A 19,520-nucleotide genomic window follows, 5' to 3' on the forward strand; every position below is an offset into this window, starting at 1 on the left:
TCACTTGGACACATGTTGTGCTTGGTTATGCAGGAATTGAATGTTTTATGATACAACGGCCTAGAAAAGTCTGTGTGTGTGTGTGTGTGTGTGTTGGCTTCGTGTGCAGACAGCTGATGGCTGGTGAGGAGAGATATGTCTCTTGCACACACACACGCACACACACACACACACACACACACACACACACACACACACACACACACACACACACACACACACACACACATGAATTACAGGCTTGTCTTGAACCCATGCAGTCAACATTAACATCTGTCTCTCTCTCTTTCTCTCCATCTCTCTCTTTTTCTTTCTCCCTCTCTCTATCTCTGGTTTCTCTCTCTCTCTCCCTCCTCTTGCTTTTTCTCTCTCTCTCTCTCTCTCTCTCTCTCTCTGTCTCTCTCTCTCCCTCTCTCTCTTTTTCTTTCTCTTTCTCTTTCTCTCCCTCTCTCTTTCTTTCTCTTTCTCTCTTGGTCTCTCTCTCTCTCCCCCCCCCTCTCCCTCTTTCTTTCTTTCTCTTTCTCTCTTGGTCTCTCTCTCTCTCTCTCTCCCCCTCACTCACCTTTCTCCCTCTCTAACCTCCATATCTAAATATTATTCTTCTCTCCTACACTCACACACACACACACTCCTGGTCTGTTCCCGTAGTAACAAGGCGTCGCCCCCCCAGTCATCTTTACGTCGCCGGCTGAATGAACGTATTTGTGTTTGCGTCCCGTGTTTTCCTTCCACCTTAAACGCCACAATCCTGCGCTGTGTGTGTTTGTGTGTGTGTTTGTGTGTGTGTTTGTGTGCAATCTAATCAACCAACCCTCCATGTTCCTCCACATAAGCCTGTATTGTGTGAGTGACTCTCTGAATGGAGGCAGTATTGATGAATTCCACGTGAGCGCGGCGTTCCCTCCGTGAGCGCGTACATATTTTCCTGGCGTAAGGCGTCGAGTCGCCGTCACAGAGGAGCGATTATTCAACCTGTTTGCCTTCGCCGCCTGTGACCCCTCGCTGTTATTGTGGCTCGGTGTGTTTGTGTGAACAACCAGGCAGTGACTCCGCCCACAGGATGCCACCGCTTTGGCCCCACGCCAGCGACACGCGTCCCGTTACCGTGACCACAACCTGTTTCTGTTTTTATGTACGAGTGTGAGTGTGTGTTCATGCACAGCCTTCATACATTGCACCAACACTATGTAGGAAACACACACACACACACACTATTTCACTGTGACCTTGAGTATCAGCTGACGGCTCACATGTACACACACACACACACACATGCTGTACATACCATAAGCATAATGCTTCCCTCTTCACGCTGAACAATAGTCGTCTCTATGAACTCGACCCTCTGCAGCTCCACATCGTAAACAGTTTGTTTTTAACCCCTTAAACCTCCAAAGGGAAGAAGTCGACATATTTGGATCACATTTCCTCTTTTGTGTCGTCATCTTGTCGACTTGTTTTGATTTCATGCGTTGCCTGATCAGTTTATGGGTCCGACCTGATTGAGTCGAGGCGTCTGCGCTCCAAATCTGTAAACTCATTTTTTGGCGCGGACCAAAATCAAAACGGCAAACATCGTCGTTGTTCTCCAAAGTCGTCTGAAGGTTGTTAGCTCCTGTGTGTGTTCCCCAGGGAGCTGTGCTGGGCCCTGTAGGGGTCTGCGTCCTTGAAACAAACACAGCCCAGCAGAGAAGCTCCAGTCTCAGCGTTTAACTCTTCACAAACCACAGAGGAGCACATTCAGCGTGGAGCTCACATGGGAGCGTTTCCACAGAAACCACATCAGAACGCCGCCTGCATTCAAATGGTTTCCAAAGCTCGGGGGGGCAAAGCTCGGCTTTTTTTCCATCCTGGTCCAGGCTGCTTAAAGCTTCCAGACCTGCAGGAATGCTATAGAGTCTTTACCCTTCAGTGCCCCAGAGAGAGCCATATAGGCCACTGTGTGTGTGTGTGTGTGTGTGTGTGTGTGTGTGTGTGTGTGTTAACCCTTTTGGGGCCGAGTGCGTACAGTATTTTTGATGGTCAAGTCTCCTCTGTAGAAGATGGATTAACTCTTTTAACTCATTCCCTGAGGCGCTGATGTTATGGCATTTCTGTGTGTGTGTGTGTGTGTGTGTGTTTGTGGGTCTGACTGTAATCCAGATTGATGGATTCCTTTCCCATGACTATATGGTTTAAATTGTTGCCCCTAGTTGTATGTCATATGAAGACGATGGGAATTGTTCTGTGGCTTGTAGCTAAATCCTTGTGCACACACAGACACACACACACACACACACACACACAAGAAATGCAAGGAAATACACTGGATGCTTTGGTTAAATTGTTTTGTCTGTCTTGCTGTGTGTGTGTGTGTGTGTGTATGTGTGTGTTTGTGCCGGGGTTTACAAGTCGTCACTTGTGTGTGTGTCGCTGTGTGTGTGTCTGTCGGTCGCTTTTGTTCGAAGGAAAGAAAATTGCCCCTGAGCTATTAGTGCTAACAAAAGAAAGTTGTTCCAGGTAATGGCTGTGTGTGTTCCTGTCTCTCTTTTTCTTAAGCATACACGCGCTTGCAGACACACACACACGCACACACACATACACACAGAGGGGGAGTCTTTCTTTTCTTCCCTGGGTGACCGCAGGATGGGAGGAAGTGAGAGAAAGGAGGAGAGAGGAGGAGAGGCCTTTTTGTTCACCCCGATTGATAGCTACCTGATCCCCAACACATACACACACACATACACACACACACACACACACACACCTCCACACTGAACACAATGCAGGGGCACAGAAGTGTTTGTGCGCGTGTTTGTGTGTGTGGAAGGGAAAGTGGGAGGCATTGGGCGCAAGAGGGCACAGAGACAGAGATGCAGAGGGATTATGGGAGCGGGGACGGATGGAGGCATGGACAGAGGGGAGGGAGGGGGGAGAGGAGGACGGAGGGGAGGGGAGGGGAGGGGAGGGGGGACATCGACGTTTGCTTGGTTACTGTATCAGACGGAGAGACAGAGCGAAAAAGTAGAAAAAGGCAGAATAAAGGATTATTGATGTTTGCTGAGCTGGAGGCAATTTAGGGAGATGGGGAGGGAGGGGGAGAGGGGTGAGGGGGGGAGAGTCTTTCTCCTGTGTGGATCAATCAGATGATGTACTGATAACACTGTGGATTACACAGCCATTTACACACTCCCTCAGTGTGTGTGTGTGTGTGTGCATAGCGTACTGGTCACACACACTTCAGTACACACAGTATAGACCTGTATAGACACCTGAACATGGTTCTTCAGTCAGGAGCACACACTCATACTCATGTGTGTATCGCAGGAACGGCCTGCTCAAACTTAACGCCAGTATCCATAGCAACGCTGACAGTTCTCTTATTTTAGTTCCAGTTCTGCTCTTAATAAAAAACCCATAAGCAACTTTGTTCTTAACGTTGTCAGACCTGGAGTGGCAGCGTTGCCATGACACCATGTCGGTGAATAAGATTAATGGCTTCAGCTTAACATATCTGTGATATTAACAATTATGGATTTGACGTCGCAACTTCAAAAGCTCAGTAGAAACCACAGCAGCTGTCCATTTACTTATGTCAGGCCTGGGGGGGGGCGGGGGGTTTGCTGGATGGTTGAGGCATCACATGGGTCAGTGGGTTTCCAGGGGCAACGGGCCCCCTGTGATGGAGGAACGCTGTAGCCTGTGTCTCCGGGTCACAGGCAGCATTAGCGTCGTGTCACCGCCGTGACCAAATGCATCACGACACGCCAGAGAGCTGGCACAGAGCGACTCTGCTCTGGAGGACGAAGAGGTTTGGCCGATGTATGAACGAGATACTTAACGAGTCGGAATAATGGATTAATGATGCACCGGCACCCCCGCTGGGAACAGGAAACCAGCGACAAGCCGCCATTTAAACAACCCGGCACCTGTTAGGACTCAAGACCAGGACCAGGCGGGTTAGATCCGGTCTGGGTCACGCCTCATTTCCTGTCCTAGAAGTCTCAATCAACAAAGGTGGAGATCAGACAAATGTCTTCGCAGAAGTTCATACATCAAAGAACAATCTGTTGCAAACATTTGTCCTGAAAGTAGAAGAAGAAGAAGAACAGGAAGCAGAGTGAGAGCAGAATCCTTTCATCAGCCGAGCCTCTGGCCTGATGTATGGATCGCTCGGGTGTTTCTGCAGGGATTTGTTTTCTCTTTCAGCACACTGAAGGTTGAACTCGGGTCGTGCTTTTGTTTTGGCTTGTTTGTTGTTGGGCTGCTTCCTGTTTTAGATTTGTGTTTGAGCTTCTTTCAACCTGCGACTTCTGCCCTCTTTACTGGATGTAATCCTGGGATCGGTTATTTTTCATCCAAAACAATGAGAGTCTGTTGTGTTTCCGTCGTCAGGCAGGTTGTTGTGAAGGTGTGTCGTCATGCTGCCATGCTGCTTCCTTCTCCTCGTGTGTGCAGTGCAGTGTTTTCATGTAGCAACACTCCAAACCTGTAACAATGTGTACCGCCACATTGAAACCCAGAACTTTGTAATGTTTCCCTCCCACTGAGGCACAAAATCAATACAAAACAATGACATTTAACATTCTGACAGTCAGATCAACGAGTTCCCCGTTTGCTCACTCTGCTTATTCACTTCTTTCCTTCCTCCTGTGCTTCAGCCTTTGCAGATCGACGACAACTTCTGCGGCCAGGACTTCAACCAGCCTCTGGGCGGAACCAGCACCATCGAGGGGACGCCCCTCTTCATAGACAAAGACGACGGCATGACCTCGGTGGCGGCGTACGACTACCGCGGCAACACGGTGGCTTTCGTGGGGACTCGCAACGGCAAACTGAAGAAGGTAGGAGACGATACTGGGGTTTGTTCGCGAACTGACGTGAACCTGGCATGTTTGGTTTTGATTTGGTGTTCAAACTGAGGGACGACCGGCTCTGTTGTTGGTTGCTACATCAGCCGGGCGTCTGACAGAGGACATCACTTATTTAGTGACCTATTTCCTGGCTTTGCCCCGGCCCTCTTTGGGGGTTACGGCTGTGTGGATCTCTGCTGAGACTCTGAGACTCTGTATGTTTGCAGCTTAATCACAAAGCCCAGACACTTTTATACAAAGATTAAATGCGGCCTGCGCCATTTGTCTAACAAAACGTTCAAGTGGCTCTTTAAAGCCCGTTGGTTTAACAAGCAATTTAAAGCGCCTCTCCCGCTATTCCCTCATCGATTGTCATGTGAGTCACGTCGGACATAAAATGTTACTGTTGTGTCCTGACGCCACGTACAGCCTGTGACTCACTTTAAGAGCTCGTCTTCAATCAATCCACATCCACGTGGCTGCTGAAAGGCTCACTCGCCCTCTCTCTCTCTCTCTCTCTCTCTTTTATCTCTTTGCTCATCTTTATTGGTCTAATTCCGACTAAAGAGTGCAGATGGAAGAATACCTTTGTTGCTTAGTTAAATCGATCTGATGTATTTTAAACGGAGCGCAGACTGAAGACAGAAGCTCTTGTACCTCGTTCTTTCCTAAGGTTCAGGCTGTACACGACTAGGCAATCAATAATGAGTCCAGTACCTTTGCTTGGGATTTTGACATTTCCGGTGCAGTTCCCACGCGAGCGACAAACGGCTGCGGTCAGAATGGATGGAAGCCGAGTGATGTTGTCGATATGCTGGACTTGTACACGGCCGGCGCTTTGTCCTTGTGATGGCGTGATATGTGTGCATCCCTGCAGCGTGCCATCACTATACTTCCTGCTGCCTGTGCACACGTGTGATCCAATCTATGAAGGGACGGCGCTCTCAGAGTTAAAGGCAGCTCATTGGAATTCACCCAGTTTCCCTCCGCACTGCTCCAGACCTGTCATCCATTCAGTATTATGAATCTATAATCAGCCTGTGTGTTTGTGCGCATTAATGTGTGTTTGTGTATGCGCGCGGCGTCAGTGTTTGTCACTCACGCGATGCATAATGATGTGCGAGAGCTTGTGATGGCATGGATTTCTGCGAGTGTGTGTGTGTGTGTGTGTGTGTGCGAGCGAGAGGGAGACAACACATAATACAATGTTGACTTAAGATTCAGCGCGGCGCATTTGTCAAAGTGACAGCCATTCAGTTAGCTTGGCAGCCGGCCGCTCATTTATTTAGCTACTCACACTTTGCTCAAGTTTAGCTTTTGGTGTAGAACATCACCTAGGAAAGCAACGCTGTGTTGTTAAGGCATGTTGTTTTCTGTGTGTCTGTCTGTCTGTGTGTGTGTGTGTGTGTGGGGGGCTGTTGAAATAAGGACCAGGCCTCCACTCGTCCCCCTGGTGGAGCTGTGAGTGTGTCTGCGTCTCTAAGTGATTGTGTTGATGTGCTGAGATGGTGTTAGAGAGTTGAGGTGTCTGGAGCTTCCGTGTCTGTGTGCTTTGGGCTTTTAACAGTTTTTGTGGGGAGTGAACGCACAACGTGATGTAATGATGGAGCGCTCGCATTCCACTCTGGAGAGCACTACTGCTGAATGCTGTTAATACTGCCTCGGCTCAGGGCGGGGAGGGGAGGAAGAGTATGAAGAGGAGAGGGAGAGGGAGAGAGTCAGAGTCTTGCGTAGTCAGGGAGTCCATATCCTTGTTGCTATGTCTCTCTTCTCTCTTTATGTCTCTTTGTTGTACATGGACAGAATCCATCATGTTCCTCCGTTCTCCAAGTCCACATGGGGCGACCCCGTTCCTACTCTGATTAAGATCCATAGGCTGAATCTTTACAATCACCTAACTCCGCTCTGTTCCATGGATTCAGCCTCCTTCATCTAGTGCCCATGTGCTACAGAGCAGGGAACATGATGTACTGCCTTGATTACAGCGTTAATTGTACTTGAAGTGCATGTAAACAGTGTGTGTGTGTGTGTGCTGGAGAGGACGGCAGGGTTGAAGAGGGGACATGCATAGGGAGATGAAGATGATGAAGGCAGTAGACGAGGGGAGGAGGGAGGTGATGAGGAGGAGGAGGAGGTGACGCACACTTGTGTGATTAGCTAATTCGGGCGGTCGTCTGTATGCTGCTGTGGTCAAGGACGAGCGGGCAGACTTCATATTTCAGATTAAAAGCTTTCATTCCCTTTGACCGTTTCATTATCTCAGCCTCAGAAGGCCATTGGTCACTCAGCAGGCTCAGCTTTACATTCTGTGCCATACATCTCTCTCTCTCTCTCTCTCTCTCTCTCTCTCTCTCTCTCTCTCTCTGCCTTTCTCTTTCTCTCTCTCTCTCTCTCTCTCTCTCTCTCTCTCTCTCTCTCTCTCTCTCTCTCTCTCTGCCTTTCTCTTTCTCTCTCTCTCTCTCTCTTTTTCACCCACTCCCTCCCTCTCTCCTCGTCCAAAGACACGCCTCCACACACACATCCACACAAGTCTAGGTGACAGATCTTTACATCTGCTCTCATACGTGAACTCTTTAGCAGTGAATTAAAGGTTTCAGTGCCCAAGCTGAGGACATTTAAGTCAAACTTTGGCTCATTGGTCGATTCTGCTCGTCCACGTCTGCGTGTAAACGGTCCGTTGAGTCTGGACAAAGCCCCCTGACCCGGCCCCCAGAGTTGATCTGAGGGGGGAACACAGAGGAAGGGACCCCTGTGATGAGACCAGACGTGTTAGAAACGCTGTTATTGATATTTCAAAGAAACACACACGCACACACAGTTAGGGTTCCTCAGACGCATGCTCTGTCAGGGGCCGACGTGAGCCATCTGCCGTGTGTGTGTGCAGTGTGTGTGTGCAGTGTGCCAGGTGCCAAGTGCCCCGGGTGCCCCTGGTACCTGCTGGGTGCCCATTGTTTCTGCGCTGGGCTCAGGTGGGACGGCGTGGACGATTGTTACCGCTGACTGTTCATGTGAGAGCGACAGTAATGAGTGACAGCCATCGATTAGAGCGACAGGAAGCAGCCAGCGAGGACATCAGAACAGCCATGACTCAAAACTCACAGCTAGCCTGTCAGGAGTTCATTACAGTAAAAGCTGAAGTCCTGAGCTTGACCTCCATCTCTTCATTTGAGCATTAAAGGGTTAAAGACCTGAGAATGAAGCCTCAACCTCACCAGGGGGGGGAGCCACGTCATACTGATGGAGCTTGAAGAAGTGTGTGTAGTGATGTTATAACAAGTCAAACAATAACATGTTTCTGTAAATGAAGGTGGTGTGTTTGCTTTCTCTAGTCATTTATAAATGTCAGTGGCATTGTGAGGGTTAATACACAGTGACAGTGTGCGTGTGTGTGTGTGTGAACGTGAACACACTGATGTATTCCTCTGGGACTGCTGGTGTCACCATCAAGAGCCCATGTCACGGCCTAATTGACTGATTATTGTTATTCTAGTGGTGCATAATGCAGCCCTGTCAAACTGTGTGTGTGTGTGTGTGTGTGTGTGTGTGTGTGTGTGTGTGTGTGTGTGTGTGTGTGTGTGTGTGTGTGTGTGTGCGCGCGCGCTCCATTGAAATGCGTACCTCCCAGCCTGCAGAGACAAAACCACCAGCTGAACAGACACAAATAAACACGCCGCGGTATTTGAATGATATTTGAAGAGTGAAGTCAGTGTTGAAAGAACGATAATCATCGTTTCCTTCGCCGTGTTTCCTGTTCAAACACGGCGACACCAGACTGGCGAGTGAGTAAGCGGGCCAACCAGGCCGACTGGCAGCCACCAGTGTGTCTTTACCGTTGAGCTGTTGTCAAAGCAATGCGGCCGCACGACTAGAAACCACAACTGAGTCCAGATCCTCTGTGGAGACCTCAGGAGGGATTCATCGGGCCTTGACCTCCGGCTCGAGGGGGGGGTGTGGTCAAGGTATCTGGGTAAAATGATTAATCTAATCTGTGTGGGTCTCATCTGTCCTCCTGCGTTTGAATTTTCCAATTCATAGAACACACTGCCACTGTAAATAAGTACTTACAGATTCCCTCGTCTTAATTAGGACACCGGTGTCCCATTACAGCGTGCTGGTGGTGTTGTGTCTGTAGCAGGTCGAGGCCGATGGAAATGTGTATCTTAATGAGCTGCTTCATCTTTAGAAGCTGCTTTAAGATGATTTATTCATGGAGACTCAGCGTTCTGAAGGTTATTCTAGAACCATCTCTCTCTCTCTCTCACACTAAACAAAGCTCTCTGCCTGTTCCATACGTCTGCACGTACATCAAGTTCTTTTGGTTTTAGACTGATGAGCATTTTTTGAAGTTTGATGTTGAGTAAAGTGGAGACGCAGGAGCCGAGCCAGATCTCTGTCCTCAAATACAAATTGGATTAAATGGACGCCAGCCAAAACCTTTAAAGATCACTGAGGATCCATACAGATGAAGACGCACGACATCACTGTGTTTACGCCTCTATGGCCTGTGTGTGTGTGTGTGTGTGTGTGTGTGTGTGTGTGTGTGTGTGTGTGTGTGTGTGTGTGTGTGTGTGTGTGTGTGTGTGTGTGTGTGTGTGTGTGTGTGTGTGTGTGTGTGTGTGTGTGTGTGTGTCTTTGTTCTTGATAAGGCACTAAATTGAAAATCTTAATCTGATAATGTGGTGTAGTGGCTTTGTTGTATTCTCTCTCGATCTCGCTCTTTGTGTGTGTGTGTGTCACCGTTTGGCCTCGCTCAGTAGAGCCACGAGTTGCCGGCCTGGGTGAGCAGCACAGAGAGGAGCTTTGTGCAGGCGTCTGGTGCCCCTCAGTCATTAGTTCACACACTGTGTGAAGTTCGCACACACACACACACACACACACACACACACACACACACACACACACACAGAGCGGATGAGAGGGAGACGGGGGAGGTGGAGATGGAGGGGAGGATGAAAGGCTCAGAGGGCAGAGAGGATAGAGGTCAAGCAAAGACGTAGCAGAGAGTTTACACATCTGAAGAGCTTTGCCACATGGTTTATCTCTCTGCTGTCACTCAACGCTCCTTCAGTCTTTCTCGCCTTTTCACAAATTAACGGTGAAACCTGCGACTCTCCTCAGCGTCTCTCCCTTCTCCTGACGCCACAGCTGTTTAATAAACCCCATCACATTCAGACCAATTAAGACCTGATGTGAGCACGAGAAGCTGTATATGTCTCTCTATCTTTCTCTCTCTCTCTGTCTCTCTCTCTCTTCCTCTGTCTCCCCTCCCTCTCTCTCTCTCTCTCTCTCTCTCGCGGCATGACCACTGTCTTAACAAGCGCCCTAGCATGAAATCAACAGCGGTTTTAATTGAAGGCATCGTTACGCCAGGATAGCGAGCTAGCAGGCTCGCTCGCCCCCTGTAGCTGTTTACCGGCCAACTGAGGAAGTTCTCATATGCTTCCTCCTGTGTTAGCCTAGCCAGCGCCCAGGGCTACCACAGCTGGACTCTGTGTGTGTGGTGTGTGTGGTTTTGAGGATGCGTGTGCGTCTTGCTGAAGCATGTGGATCTTAATTATCCCGTCGTTGCCGGCTCGAGCCTCGTCCCCATCTGTTGGTTTGTCGTTTTGTGTGTCTACGTTCAAGCTAACAGAGTACAAAGCATCTCGCCGTCGGGCACACACACACACACACACACACACACACACACACACACAGCAGAAATAGAGCTTTAGATCCTGCATGAATGGAGAGGAAGAGCGATGAACTGGAGAGCCGCTAGAATCGTCTGTAATTTTGTGATTAAAGATTCGATTTGCACAAAAGTAGACATCAAAGCTCAAATCAACCTAATTAAACTTGATGTGCTAACGAATCTGAGTTGCTTTCATGGTGCTCAAAGTTATACGTACTGAAACAATCACAGATGTATTCCATGTGATGCAGACTGCCAGAATGAGCTCATCTGTCCACAGACGTGCTGACGGCGTGACGCTAGCGTTTTCCCTTCTGAGCTTCAGCGGTTAAAGGTTAAACTGAGTCTTAAGGGCGCCCACATCCTGACAATCTAACTAGAATAGCCGCTGTAAAACCACAGCTATGAATTAGTGAACGGCTCATCAATCATCTATCGCCGCCTCACATCGCCGCTCTGCTCGCTCACTTTCCCTCCGCGTTGTTCGCCCCGCTCGTGGACCAACACAGTCTGACTCACACACACACACACACACATAGATCACACACACACACATTTACTTGTTAGCAAAGGGGGCGTGTTGTTCTGCGTTGAGTGTAGACGGTAATGAGGCGACTTCTTAAAAGATTTAGTGCCTCCTCTGTCTACACGCACACACACACACACACACACACACACACACACACCACACACAAATGCAAATCCACCCACACACCCCCATTAATCCAGCGTCTCTAACTCTGCACCTTTATCCTACAGGAGCCTCAGCCTCCATAATGATCCATACATCCTAGCTAGCTAACGAGCTCCAGAGCCATTAAGGGGCTCCATACCGCCCTGCGTCTCTATTGTCCCCTTATCAAATCTACACTTATATCTGGTTTTAAGCTCACTGCCAGCCGTTATCGACATTTCAACAGCAATAAAGCTCTGAATCCTAAAGGTAATCACTCGTAAATGTCGTACGTAAGGTGAAGCTGCTCCCCGATAATCTGGGCGCTGGCGCACTTTAGCCTCGTCCAAGAGCATGCAACCGGGCGCCGCTCAATCATCGTCGCCCCCGCTGCAGCGCTCGTCTTAATTTACAGCGGCGAAAGCCTAATGAAGCAAAGTGAAGGGGAGATGAGAGGGAACGAAAAGGAAGCGAGGGAAGGGAGAGCGGGGGGAAATGAATAATGAATGCGTCCACGCCGGAATCCATTTTTTAAAGGAAGATTAGAAGAGTCTGGATGCCGGCAGGATCAGCAGGACCGGGCCGGCCCCCGTTTCTAGGTCAGCTCCATTAGCCGGCTCAGCTCAGACCACAACATCAAAGAAGCCCCGCAAAAACATGAGCAAACCTACAGCAGATGCTTTTCTCTCCAGCGTGAGGAGAAGGTCGTGAAAATGAGCCTTCGCTTCCTCAACTAGGGTCGCCTTGGAGACCAACTTGTGTCTTCATTAAAGTCTTTGCACATATTTATGTTGGACGGATTCATTCTGGAGCTGATCTTTACTTTCTGAGTCCACGTGTGGTTTCATCATCTTACATCAGCCGATGGACTCTGTGCAGGCTTCTGCTCCATAGTTAATGTCCACACACACACACACACACACACACACCTGTCTGCTCACCTGACCTGACTGCACCGCCTGCCCACGGGTAAGACGGTGGGGGGATGAACACAGGCTGAAGGGGAAGTGAGAAAAAACACACACACACATTCCCCTGGATGTGTTTTGTTTCCACCTGGTGCTCCGCTGTCTCCCTGTGGTCCAAACGCCAGCAGGTTAGGTGATCAGGAAACTCTCAATGGTCCCAAAGTGTGAATGAGTTTGTGTGGGCGTGATCGGCGTGTTAATGATCGGATAAACGATCGACTGCAGCCCCACACCAACCTGCTGCATGTCACACACACACACACACACGAGCACACACACCCAAGCACACGCCATGGCAGGGAATCATCTCTGTTGTAATTGGCCCATTCTTTTATCCCCCTGACATCGTCTGAGTGCCAGACTGAACATTTTAAATGAACTGGAAATGAAATTCGTAATTCAACAGGAGCTCAGTTTGATCAGGCCTTCGTTTACATTCATTTATTAAAGTCTGCGTACATTAATAATGATTTACTACACTACATGTAGACTTGTGCCCTCAGCTTACATGTAAATATGTCCCAAAACCCAGACTGAGCCTTTCTGTCCTGGTCCGTCTCCATGTTCAGTCTAAGCTGGCCCTCGAGTTGGAGCGGTGTGACGTTTGTGTGCCTGCAGGGAGAGAAGGTGTGTGTGTGTGTGTGTGTGTGTGTGTGGAGAGCAGGAAATGTAGCGACCTGGCACGACTCCGGCCCTGCAATCTGATACAGCTGAGAGGGACCTGCTGGCACACACACACACACACACACACACACACCACACACACACACACACACACACACACACACACACACAGGCTTGTATCAACATCGCAGGGAATGTCATACCTGAAGCCAACAAGCCAAAATGAGCTCAGTCAAAGCTGGACCCACACTGTGGCTCATCGGCGGCCCACACAGTGACCAGTGGCTCGGTTATGAGGGCCACAGCGGGCAGGAATTACATTTGGCCAAACGTGTCTGTGTCTGACACGCACACACACCTCACACACTGATTTCCTGGTAATTAAGCCCAGCAGTGCGCAGTCTGGGCTCCGGCTGAGGGGAGACACGTGTGGAAGCTATGTAATAAGGCTGAGGCTCACTGGAAGAGAGGCTGAGGCTGAGGCTGAACACATGAATGTAGTTAGAACACGTAGAGTCAAACTAAAATGTTGTGTTTATGGTGTGAACCTCGACCTGCATGCACTAAGAAGTGTTTGGAGTGTTTAGTAGGACGGTTTCTGTTGTGTGTTGGGTTGTTGCTATGGTGTCTTGGGCGGTTGCTGGGCGAATGGTTTGCAGTGTGATGTCATCGTTGGGGCATTTCTGAAGAGAGATCACGGGGAACACGGGAACATGTTGGCGTTTTGGTGGCGTGTGTGTGTGTTGAAGTACAACAAAGTAACACAGCAAAACGTTTAGGGGAGAGAAGAAGAGGAGAGGAGAGGAAGGTAGGCTGAAGGAAACACAGCAGGAGACAGGAAGTGTGTGTGCTGAGGTCACCATGCAGGCCGCCATAGAAACCATTGTGTAGTAAAGATCCCAAGATGCAACACACGACGCCATAAAGCTCCGTGAATAAAGAGGTGTGAGGTGCTTCATCTCATTTACATCATTACATTACATCATTACATTACATCATTACATTACATCATGGGTGAAAATCTGTTACTATCACATTAGCTAATTTAGTGTGAAAAAAGCAAATGGAAACACACACACACACTCCCCTATGGGACGTGTGTGTGTTTATATTTGTGTGTGTGTGTGTGTGTGTGTGTGTAAGATTATCAGATTATCCATCGCCAAGCTAATAGATTCTTAACTGAATGTTTTTGATTCGTTCCTCTGCTTTATTGACATTAAGAAAGATGAATGTGTGTGTGTGTGAAGAAACAAACACACTGCTGTGCTCAGTGCGTCCTTAGTGAACCTCAAATGATATTACTGGAGGTGTGTGTGTGTGTGTGTGTGTGTGTGTGTGTGTGTGTGTGTGTGTGTGTGTGTGTGTGTGTGTGTGTGTGTGTGTGTGTGTGTGTGTGTGTGTGTGTGTGTGTGTGTGTGTGTGTGTGTTTCTGGGTCATCACATGGCTTGTCATATGCTTTGGGAGCGATTCAGGGCCACAATGTTCAGCCTCAGCACGGAGTTTGTTCTCTCTCTTTCTCTGTCTCTGTGTGTGTTTATGTGTCTCTCTCTGTCTCATACACACGCACACACACACACAATTCCAAAATACCCTTGAGATACAGCCACACACGCACAGACACACAAAAACAACTCTAAATGTAACAGCTCCCTGCATCCATCCTCCCTGCACGGCATGATGCTGCTCCTGCTGTCTAACTAATTACCCCCCTGCTCTCACACACACACACACACACACACACACACACACACACACACACACACACACACACACACACGCACACACGCACACACGCACACACACACAGCTTCAGCCTGGACGGCGTGGATGCTGGTTCTTGCCCCCAGCGTCCCTGCATCAGCCCACTAGCCTCCTGACCAGCGCTGGCCATCTTGGCACTGACCCCCGCGGCTAATCCTGTTAGCATATGACATGGTGACAGCCGAGCGGAAATCCAACACACACAACCCCCCGTCACCACCACCAACCAACCAACCACCCCATGCTGCTCCAGTGCCCTTTGGCTAAACACAAAGCATAGTTGCTCTCCAAACTTCGACTCAGCGCGCTTGTTTAGTCACACTGAGGCACGATTCGGTGTTTGGCGCTAATTAAGACGCAGCTCTCCCTGCTAGCGTTAGCGTGGCTAGTAGAGGAGGGGCTAATGGCTACATTATTGGTCAGGCCGACCTTGTGGCTCGAGTGTTTCCATCTGCTAAACCCTTAAAAATGAAGAATTAGTCCTTTAAGTGGCGACTCGCTGAAAACAGTGTTATTCACTTTCTCACAGAGGGTTATTTATCTCTCTCTCTGTCTCTCTCTCTCTCTCTCCCTCGTTCTTTTGATTCTCATTTTTTCAGAAGCTTTAATTACACACGTCTCTCTTGTCTTCTCTCTCTCTCCTCTTCCTGTCACTCCCTCGTTCTGCCTTTGTCTCACTCCTTCACCCGAGGTCTCTCATCCCTCGTTCACTCAGGCCGTCGCTCCTCCCTTCCTCTCCCCTTCTCCTGCACCTCCACGGAATTAGTCATTAGCTGACTGACTGAGCTGATTGCATCTATTCCCAAGACGGGCCTGTTTTTCTCTCTCTCTCTGTCTCTCTCTCTCTCTGTCTCTGTCTCTGTCTCTCTCTCACTCTCTCACTCTCTCCCTCTCTTCACCCCACATTCTCCTCTCCTTTCTCCCGTCTCCTTCCTGTCACACCGTCTCCCTGTTTGTTTTCACTCAGCTTGTTTACATCTCCTTCTGTCTAAACTTTGCTTTGTGTTTCTGTATTAACCCTTTCCTTCTGTGTGGGTCTAATGTGATTAGCTTTGACACTTGAGCTCAGTCAAACACTCTAAATTACTTCTTTGAGCCTAAAGTGATGCAACAAATTTTAATAATTCCAATCTGCACATTAATGAGTTTATATAAGCCGACGCTTCTGGAGCGTTTGTGCCTCTTCACGTTCAGTAAACTTCATTAAAGCCTCTGATCTTAAAACAGGAATAGGAGGTTTTGCTGTATTCAATGTTTCTTTTCCCTTTAATCCCTAAAGAGTGAACTAAAGAGTGAACTAAAGAGTGAACTCTGCCCTCATGTAGGATCAATCACACATTTACTCCTGACTTACTCTGTGGATGAGGAACAGATTTGTGTTTAAACGCCGGGAAAATAAACCAATTAGGTCTAAAATTGTCCAGATCCATAGTGGGAATGGAGTCTGGCTCTGCAATCGCCTAGCAACCGTGCTGCTATGTAAACAATCTCCTGGCTCCAGCTAAATTACACATTTCTGTTACTGATGAAATGCCTACAGTGATTGTTGATGTTGTTTGCTGGCGCCTCCTGCTGCTGCCATACAGAGCGATACAGAGCAATATAGAGCGATACAGAGCGGCCCCTTCATTATTAAGTCGGTACAGAACGCCCGCCGTTGACCAATCAGGCTCAGCCCAGCTCACTCAGAGCCGTGCCATCCCTCAGTCGTCTCCATATCCTCTCTATAGCTTTAATTGCACATTGTCATTGTAAATTGGCTAACACCAATTAAGGCCGGACGATTATATTTAATTGGTCATTTAGCTTGGCTGGCGTTTGAAGAGGGCCGCTCCCTGGAGACGGTTTAGGTGCTCCAGCAGCACGCCTGCTCGTTTCACAGCCAGCTCCCTCCCCCCCCCCCCCCACGGGGCTCACAATGGCCGGGCCAGCGACCGTAGCTGCCAAGAGCCACTGTGTGTGTGTGTGTATGTATGTGTGTGTGTGTGTGTGGTAGTAACAAATGGCAGGAGGCGAGCTATTCTCCCCCGTCTACTCTCCCCTCTGTACCGCCCTCACTCCCCTCTCCTCCTCTGCTCTCCCATCCATGTGTTGCTGGTGGATTAAGCTAATTAAAGCGCTGCAAACAGGGTCCCCGGGGAGAGGATACACACACACACACAGACACACACACACGCACAGACAAATAATCATGTACACACACGTCCGCTCACTAATAGAGGCAAACACGCAAGCATGTACCATAGAAAAGCAGGCAGGAAACATGAGGATGCACCAAGACATCACTCACACACACACGCACACACGCACACACACTCACGCAGCAGCAGCATGTAGTGTTTGCATGCGTGACGGTTAATGACTCCATACATTACACTGTGGCTCCTTTATGGTCCGGGCTAAAGCAGCATGTAAATACTTTATGGGCCACTTTCTTCAGCTGGGATCAGGCTAACAACTGGATTTGGATGGATTTTTAGTTATTTGCAGGTTGCAGCAGATGGTTTGTTTGTCCAGTGGTGCAGAACTGAGCTTAGGCCTGTAGGACCCCACCCTGCACGCAGAGAGAGGGTAGACGTGTCGTGCAGTGTGAGCCAAGCGCACGGCGGTGATGTTTGCGTTTACGTTAAGACTGTGGTTGGGTTTAAACAATCATTGAGGCGTCGACGCTGTTTTCATTTGTACATTGAACATGAATGCATAGTGAGCTGCAATCACGAGGGTCTGAGTTCTCTAAAGGTCAAACAAGTTGTGTGGTTTATTTTAGACAGATTGTGCGACACTGTAGCTTCATTCCTGCACCGAGGCTGAAAGATTCTGAAACCCAATCCATACAGTGAAGACGTGTACAGGACAGATGAAAGCAAAGACAGCGGAAGGAAGTAGACCCTTCATCCTGACACGGAGAAAGGCAGGAAGAGAGGGAATGCTGTGTCACCTAGCAGGAATTCCTTCCGGATGCGTCTACTTTCGGGATATTGGCCTTGTCTCCGGAAAACCGCTGCCTTCCAGGGAAACTATTGGATTACTGATAACCTTGGAATAGATAGGGGCCGGGGCGCAGAGTGGTGTGTGTGTGTGTGTGTGTGTGTGGCTGAGAGCTTCATCACGTTTTCCTTCATTCTCCTTTTTAAGCTCATTCTCTTATTTGTTCCGTTTGTGTTTGTCTGTAAATATGCGTTTGTTTTTGAGGAGCACACACACCCAATAACACGGCTCCAATAACACAGGGGTCTTTACTCCAAGTTGTCTCCAAATCCCCCAGTGGTGACCTGCTCCTCGGTTGCCATGACAACAGTAGTCAGGGCAGCCACGGCTGGTGATGGCGAAGAAGAGGCAAGATGCAAAAAAAACACAAGGAGGAGGGCTAGATGGAGGAAGAGATGGAAGAGGGGAGAGAGAGAGGGATGGAGAGGGAGAGAGATTGGCAGTGAGGCAGGACGGGAATCGAACACAGTCACAATATTGGGGATGTGGTGTTGTTCCAGCAGCACAGCGGTGGGACTGCAGAGGCAACTGGAGTCGAAAATAAGTGGGCTTGTAGGTCATATGTGTGTGTGTGTGTGTGTTTGTGTGAGAGAGAGAGAGAGAGAGTGTGTGTAAGAGAGTGGGGCGAGAGAGAGAGAGACTGTGTGTGTATGTCAAATGAGAGAGAGAGTTTAAGATGAATGTACCTGTCTGCAGAGCTCTAGTAGATGCTGGTGTGTGTATGCAGCACAAAGAAACACATTACTATCACAACCACTCATATATAACAATACTATTTACTGTTTTGGGCATTCACACATACACACACACACACACACAGTAAGCCCTCCGTACACACAGATCTAGTCTCTTGTTGTTCTGTATCTGCTTGTGTGAGTTCCTCAGTCTCTGGTGTTGTGTTAGTTAGTTAGTTAGCGTAGTAGCGTTAGTAGTGTTAGCTAGTATAAATATGTAGCTCCCTGTGTGGAGGTCTGCACTTTCAGGACGCTCTCTAACTGTGATGGACAATGCAAATGAGCGAACATCTCCACAACATCTGTGTTGAGCTAACACCCAAGCTGAGGAGAACATGGAGCTCAAACACGTATGACATCATAAACCTATCCTGGAGCTAAAGTCTTAACCACAAATCAATTCAGCAATTAACTTTATCCCTGATGTACCTTTAGCTTTCCTTAACATCACTTCAGCTTCATCCATGAGTCAGCATATTGTACAAAGAGGAGGAAGAATCAGAGAAAAGGGAAATTGCTCCTCTGTTCTCCGCTCCCCCCCGGGTTGAATCTCATATGTTGAAAAGTGCAAAAGAGACAGGATGCACAGCCAACAGACAGTCACTGCTGGCACTCTGATGGAAAATCCATAGTTTCATTACAGCTCTGGTAGTATGAATGTTGCCGGGAGGCGACTGGAGCTCCATCACGGGCCCTGTGGGAGCCAAAATGGCTGCATTTAGTGAGGCAGTGGAGTGAAGAGACAAGGAGGGTCAAGGCTGCTGCTGGGAATGGAGTGTGAGAGTGAAAGAGAGGAGCAGAGAAGGAGTTCACTTACTGGAGCTGCTGCTGGTCCACCCTGCTCACCTACACACCTGTCAGATCAGACACCTGTGTGTGAGTGTGAGGCCTCATCATAAACATCATCAAACCACAACGACATCATTCCAAACACATTTAAGTTGAGGTTTCTCTTGAACCTACAAACCTCAGAAAGGCCTCCTAACTTTAGATGTAGACGTATAAAACGATACGCCGACGATTGTCTGATATTCGTTGCAGATGTGCGTCTCTGCAGCATTCTCCCACCTTCTTCATGTTATGGGGCGACGTCACACAAGCTGCAGACTCAAAGGCCCCTGGGAAACTCTTTCTAAAGCTAAACTAACTCCACTTCTGACTTTATCTGGAGGAGCTTCTCTGTGTTCCATGGATCCATACGTGTCCATACAAACTCCCTCCATGTCTCCGTCACACACGGTCCCTGAAGTTCAGGTCCAGAC

The 19,520-nt window shown here is 48.8% G+C and overlaps 1 protein-coding gene across 4 annotated transcripts in view; it reads left to right on the forward strand.

Annotated features, from left to right (window-relative positions):
* Positions 1–19,520, forward strand: part of LOC143017092 (plexin-A1-like) — a 171,416-nt gene that overhangs the window by 43,634 nt on the left and 108,262 nt on the right. For all 4 annotated transcript variants that reach the window (XM_076171714.1, XM_076171716.1, XM_076171715.1 and 1 more), the window contains exon 3: positions 4,641–4,823. In XM_076171714.1, the coding sequence (XP_076027829.1) occupies positions 4,641–4,823 (183 nt within the window). The remainder of the gene's footprint in view (positions 1–4,640; positions 4,824–19,520) is intronic.

Source organism: Genypterus blacodes, unplaced genomic scaffold (assembly GCF_046128005.1).
Source record: "Genypterus blacodes isolate CSIRO-AG114 ecotype Tasmania unplaced genomic scaffold, CSIRO-AGI_Gbla_v1 ptg000266l_1, whole genome shotgun sequence".
NCBI lineage: Eukaryota > Metazoa > Chordata > Actinopteri > Ophidiiformes > Ophidiidae > Genypterus > Genypterus blacodes.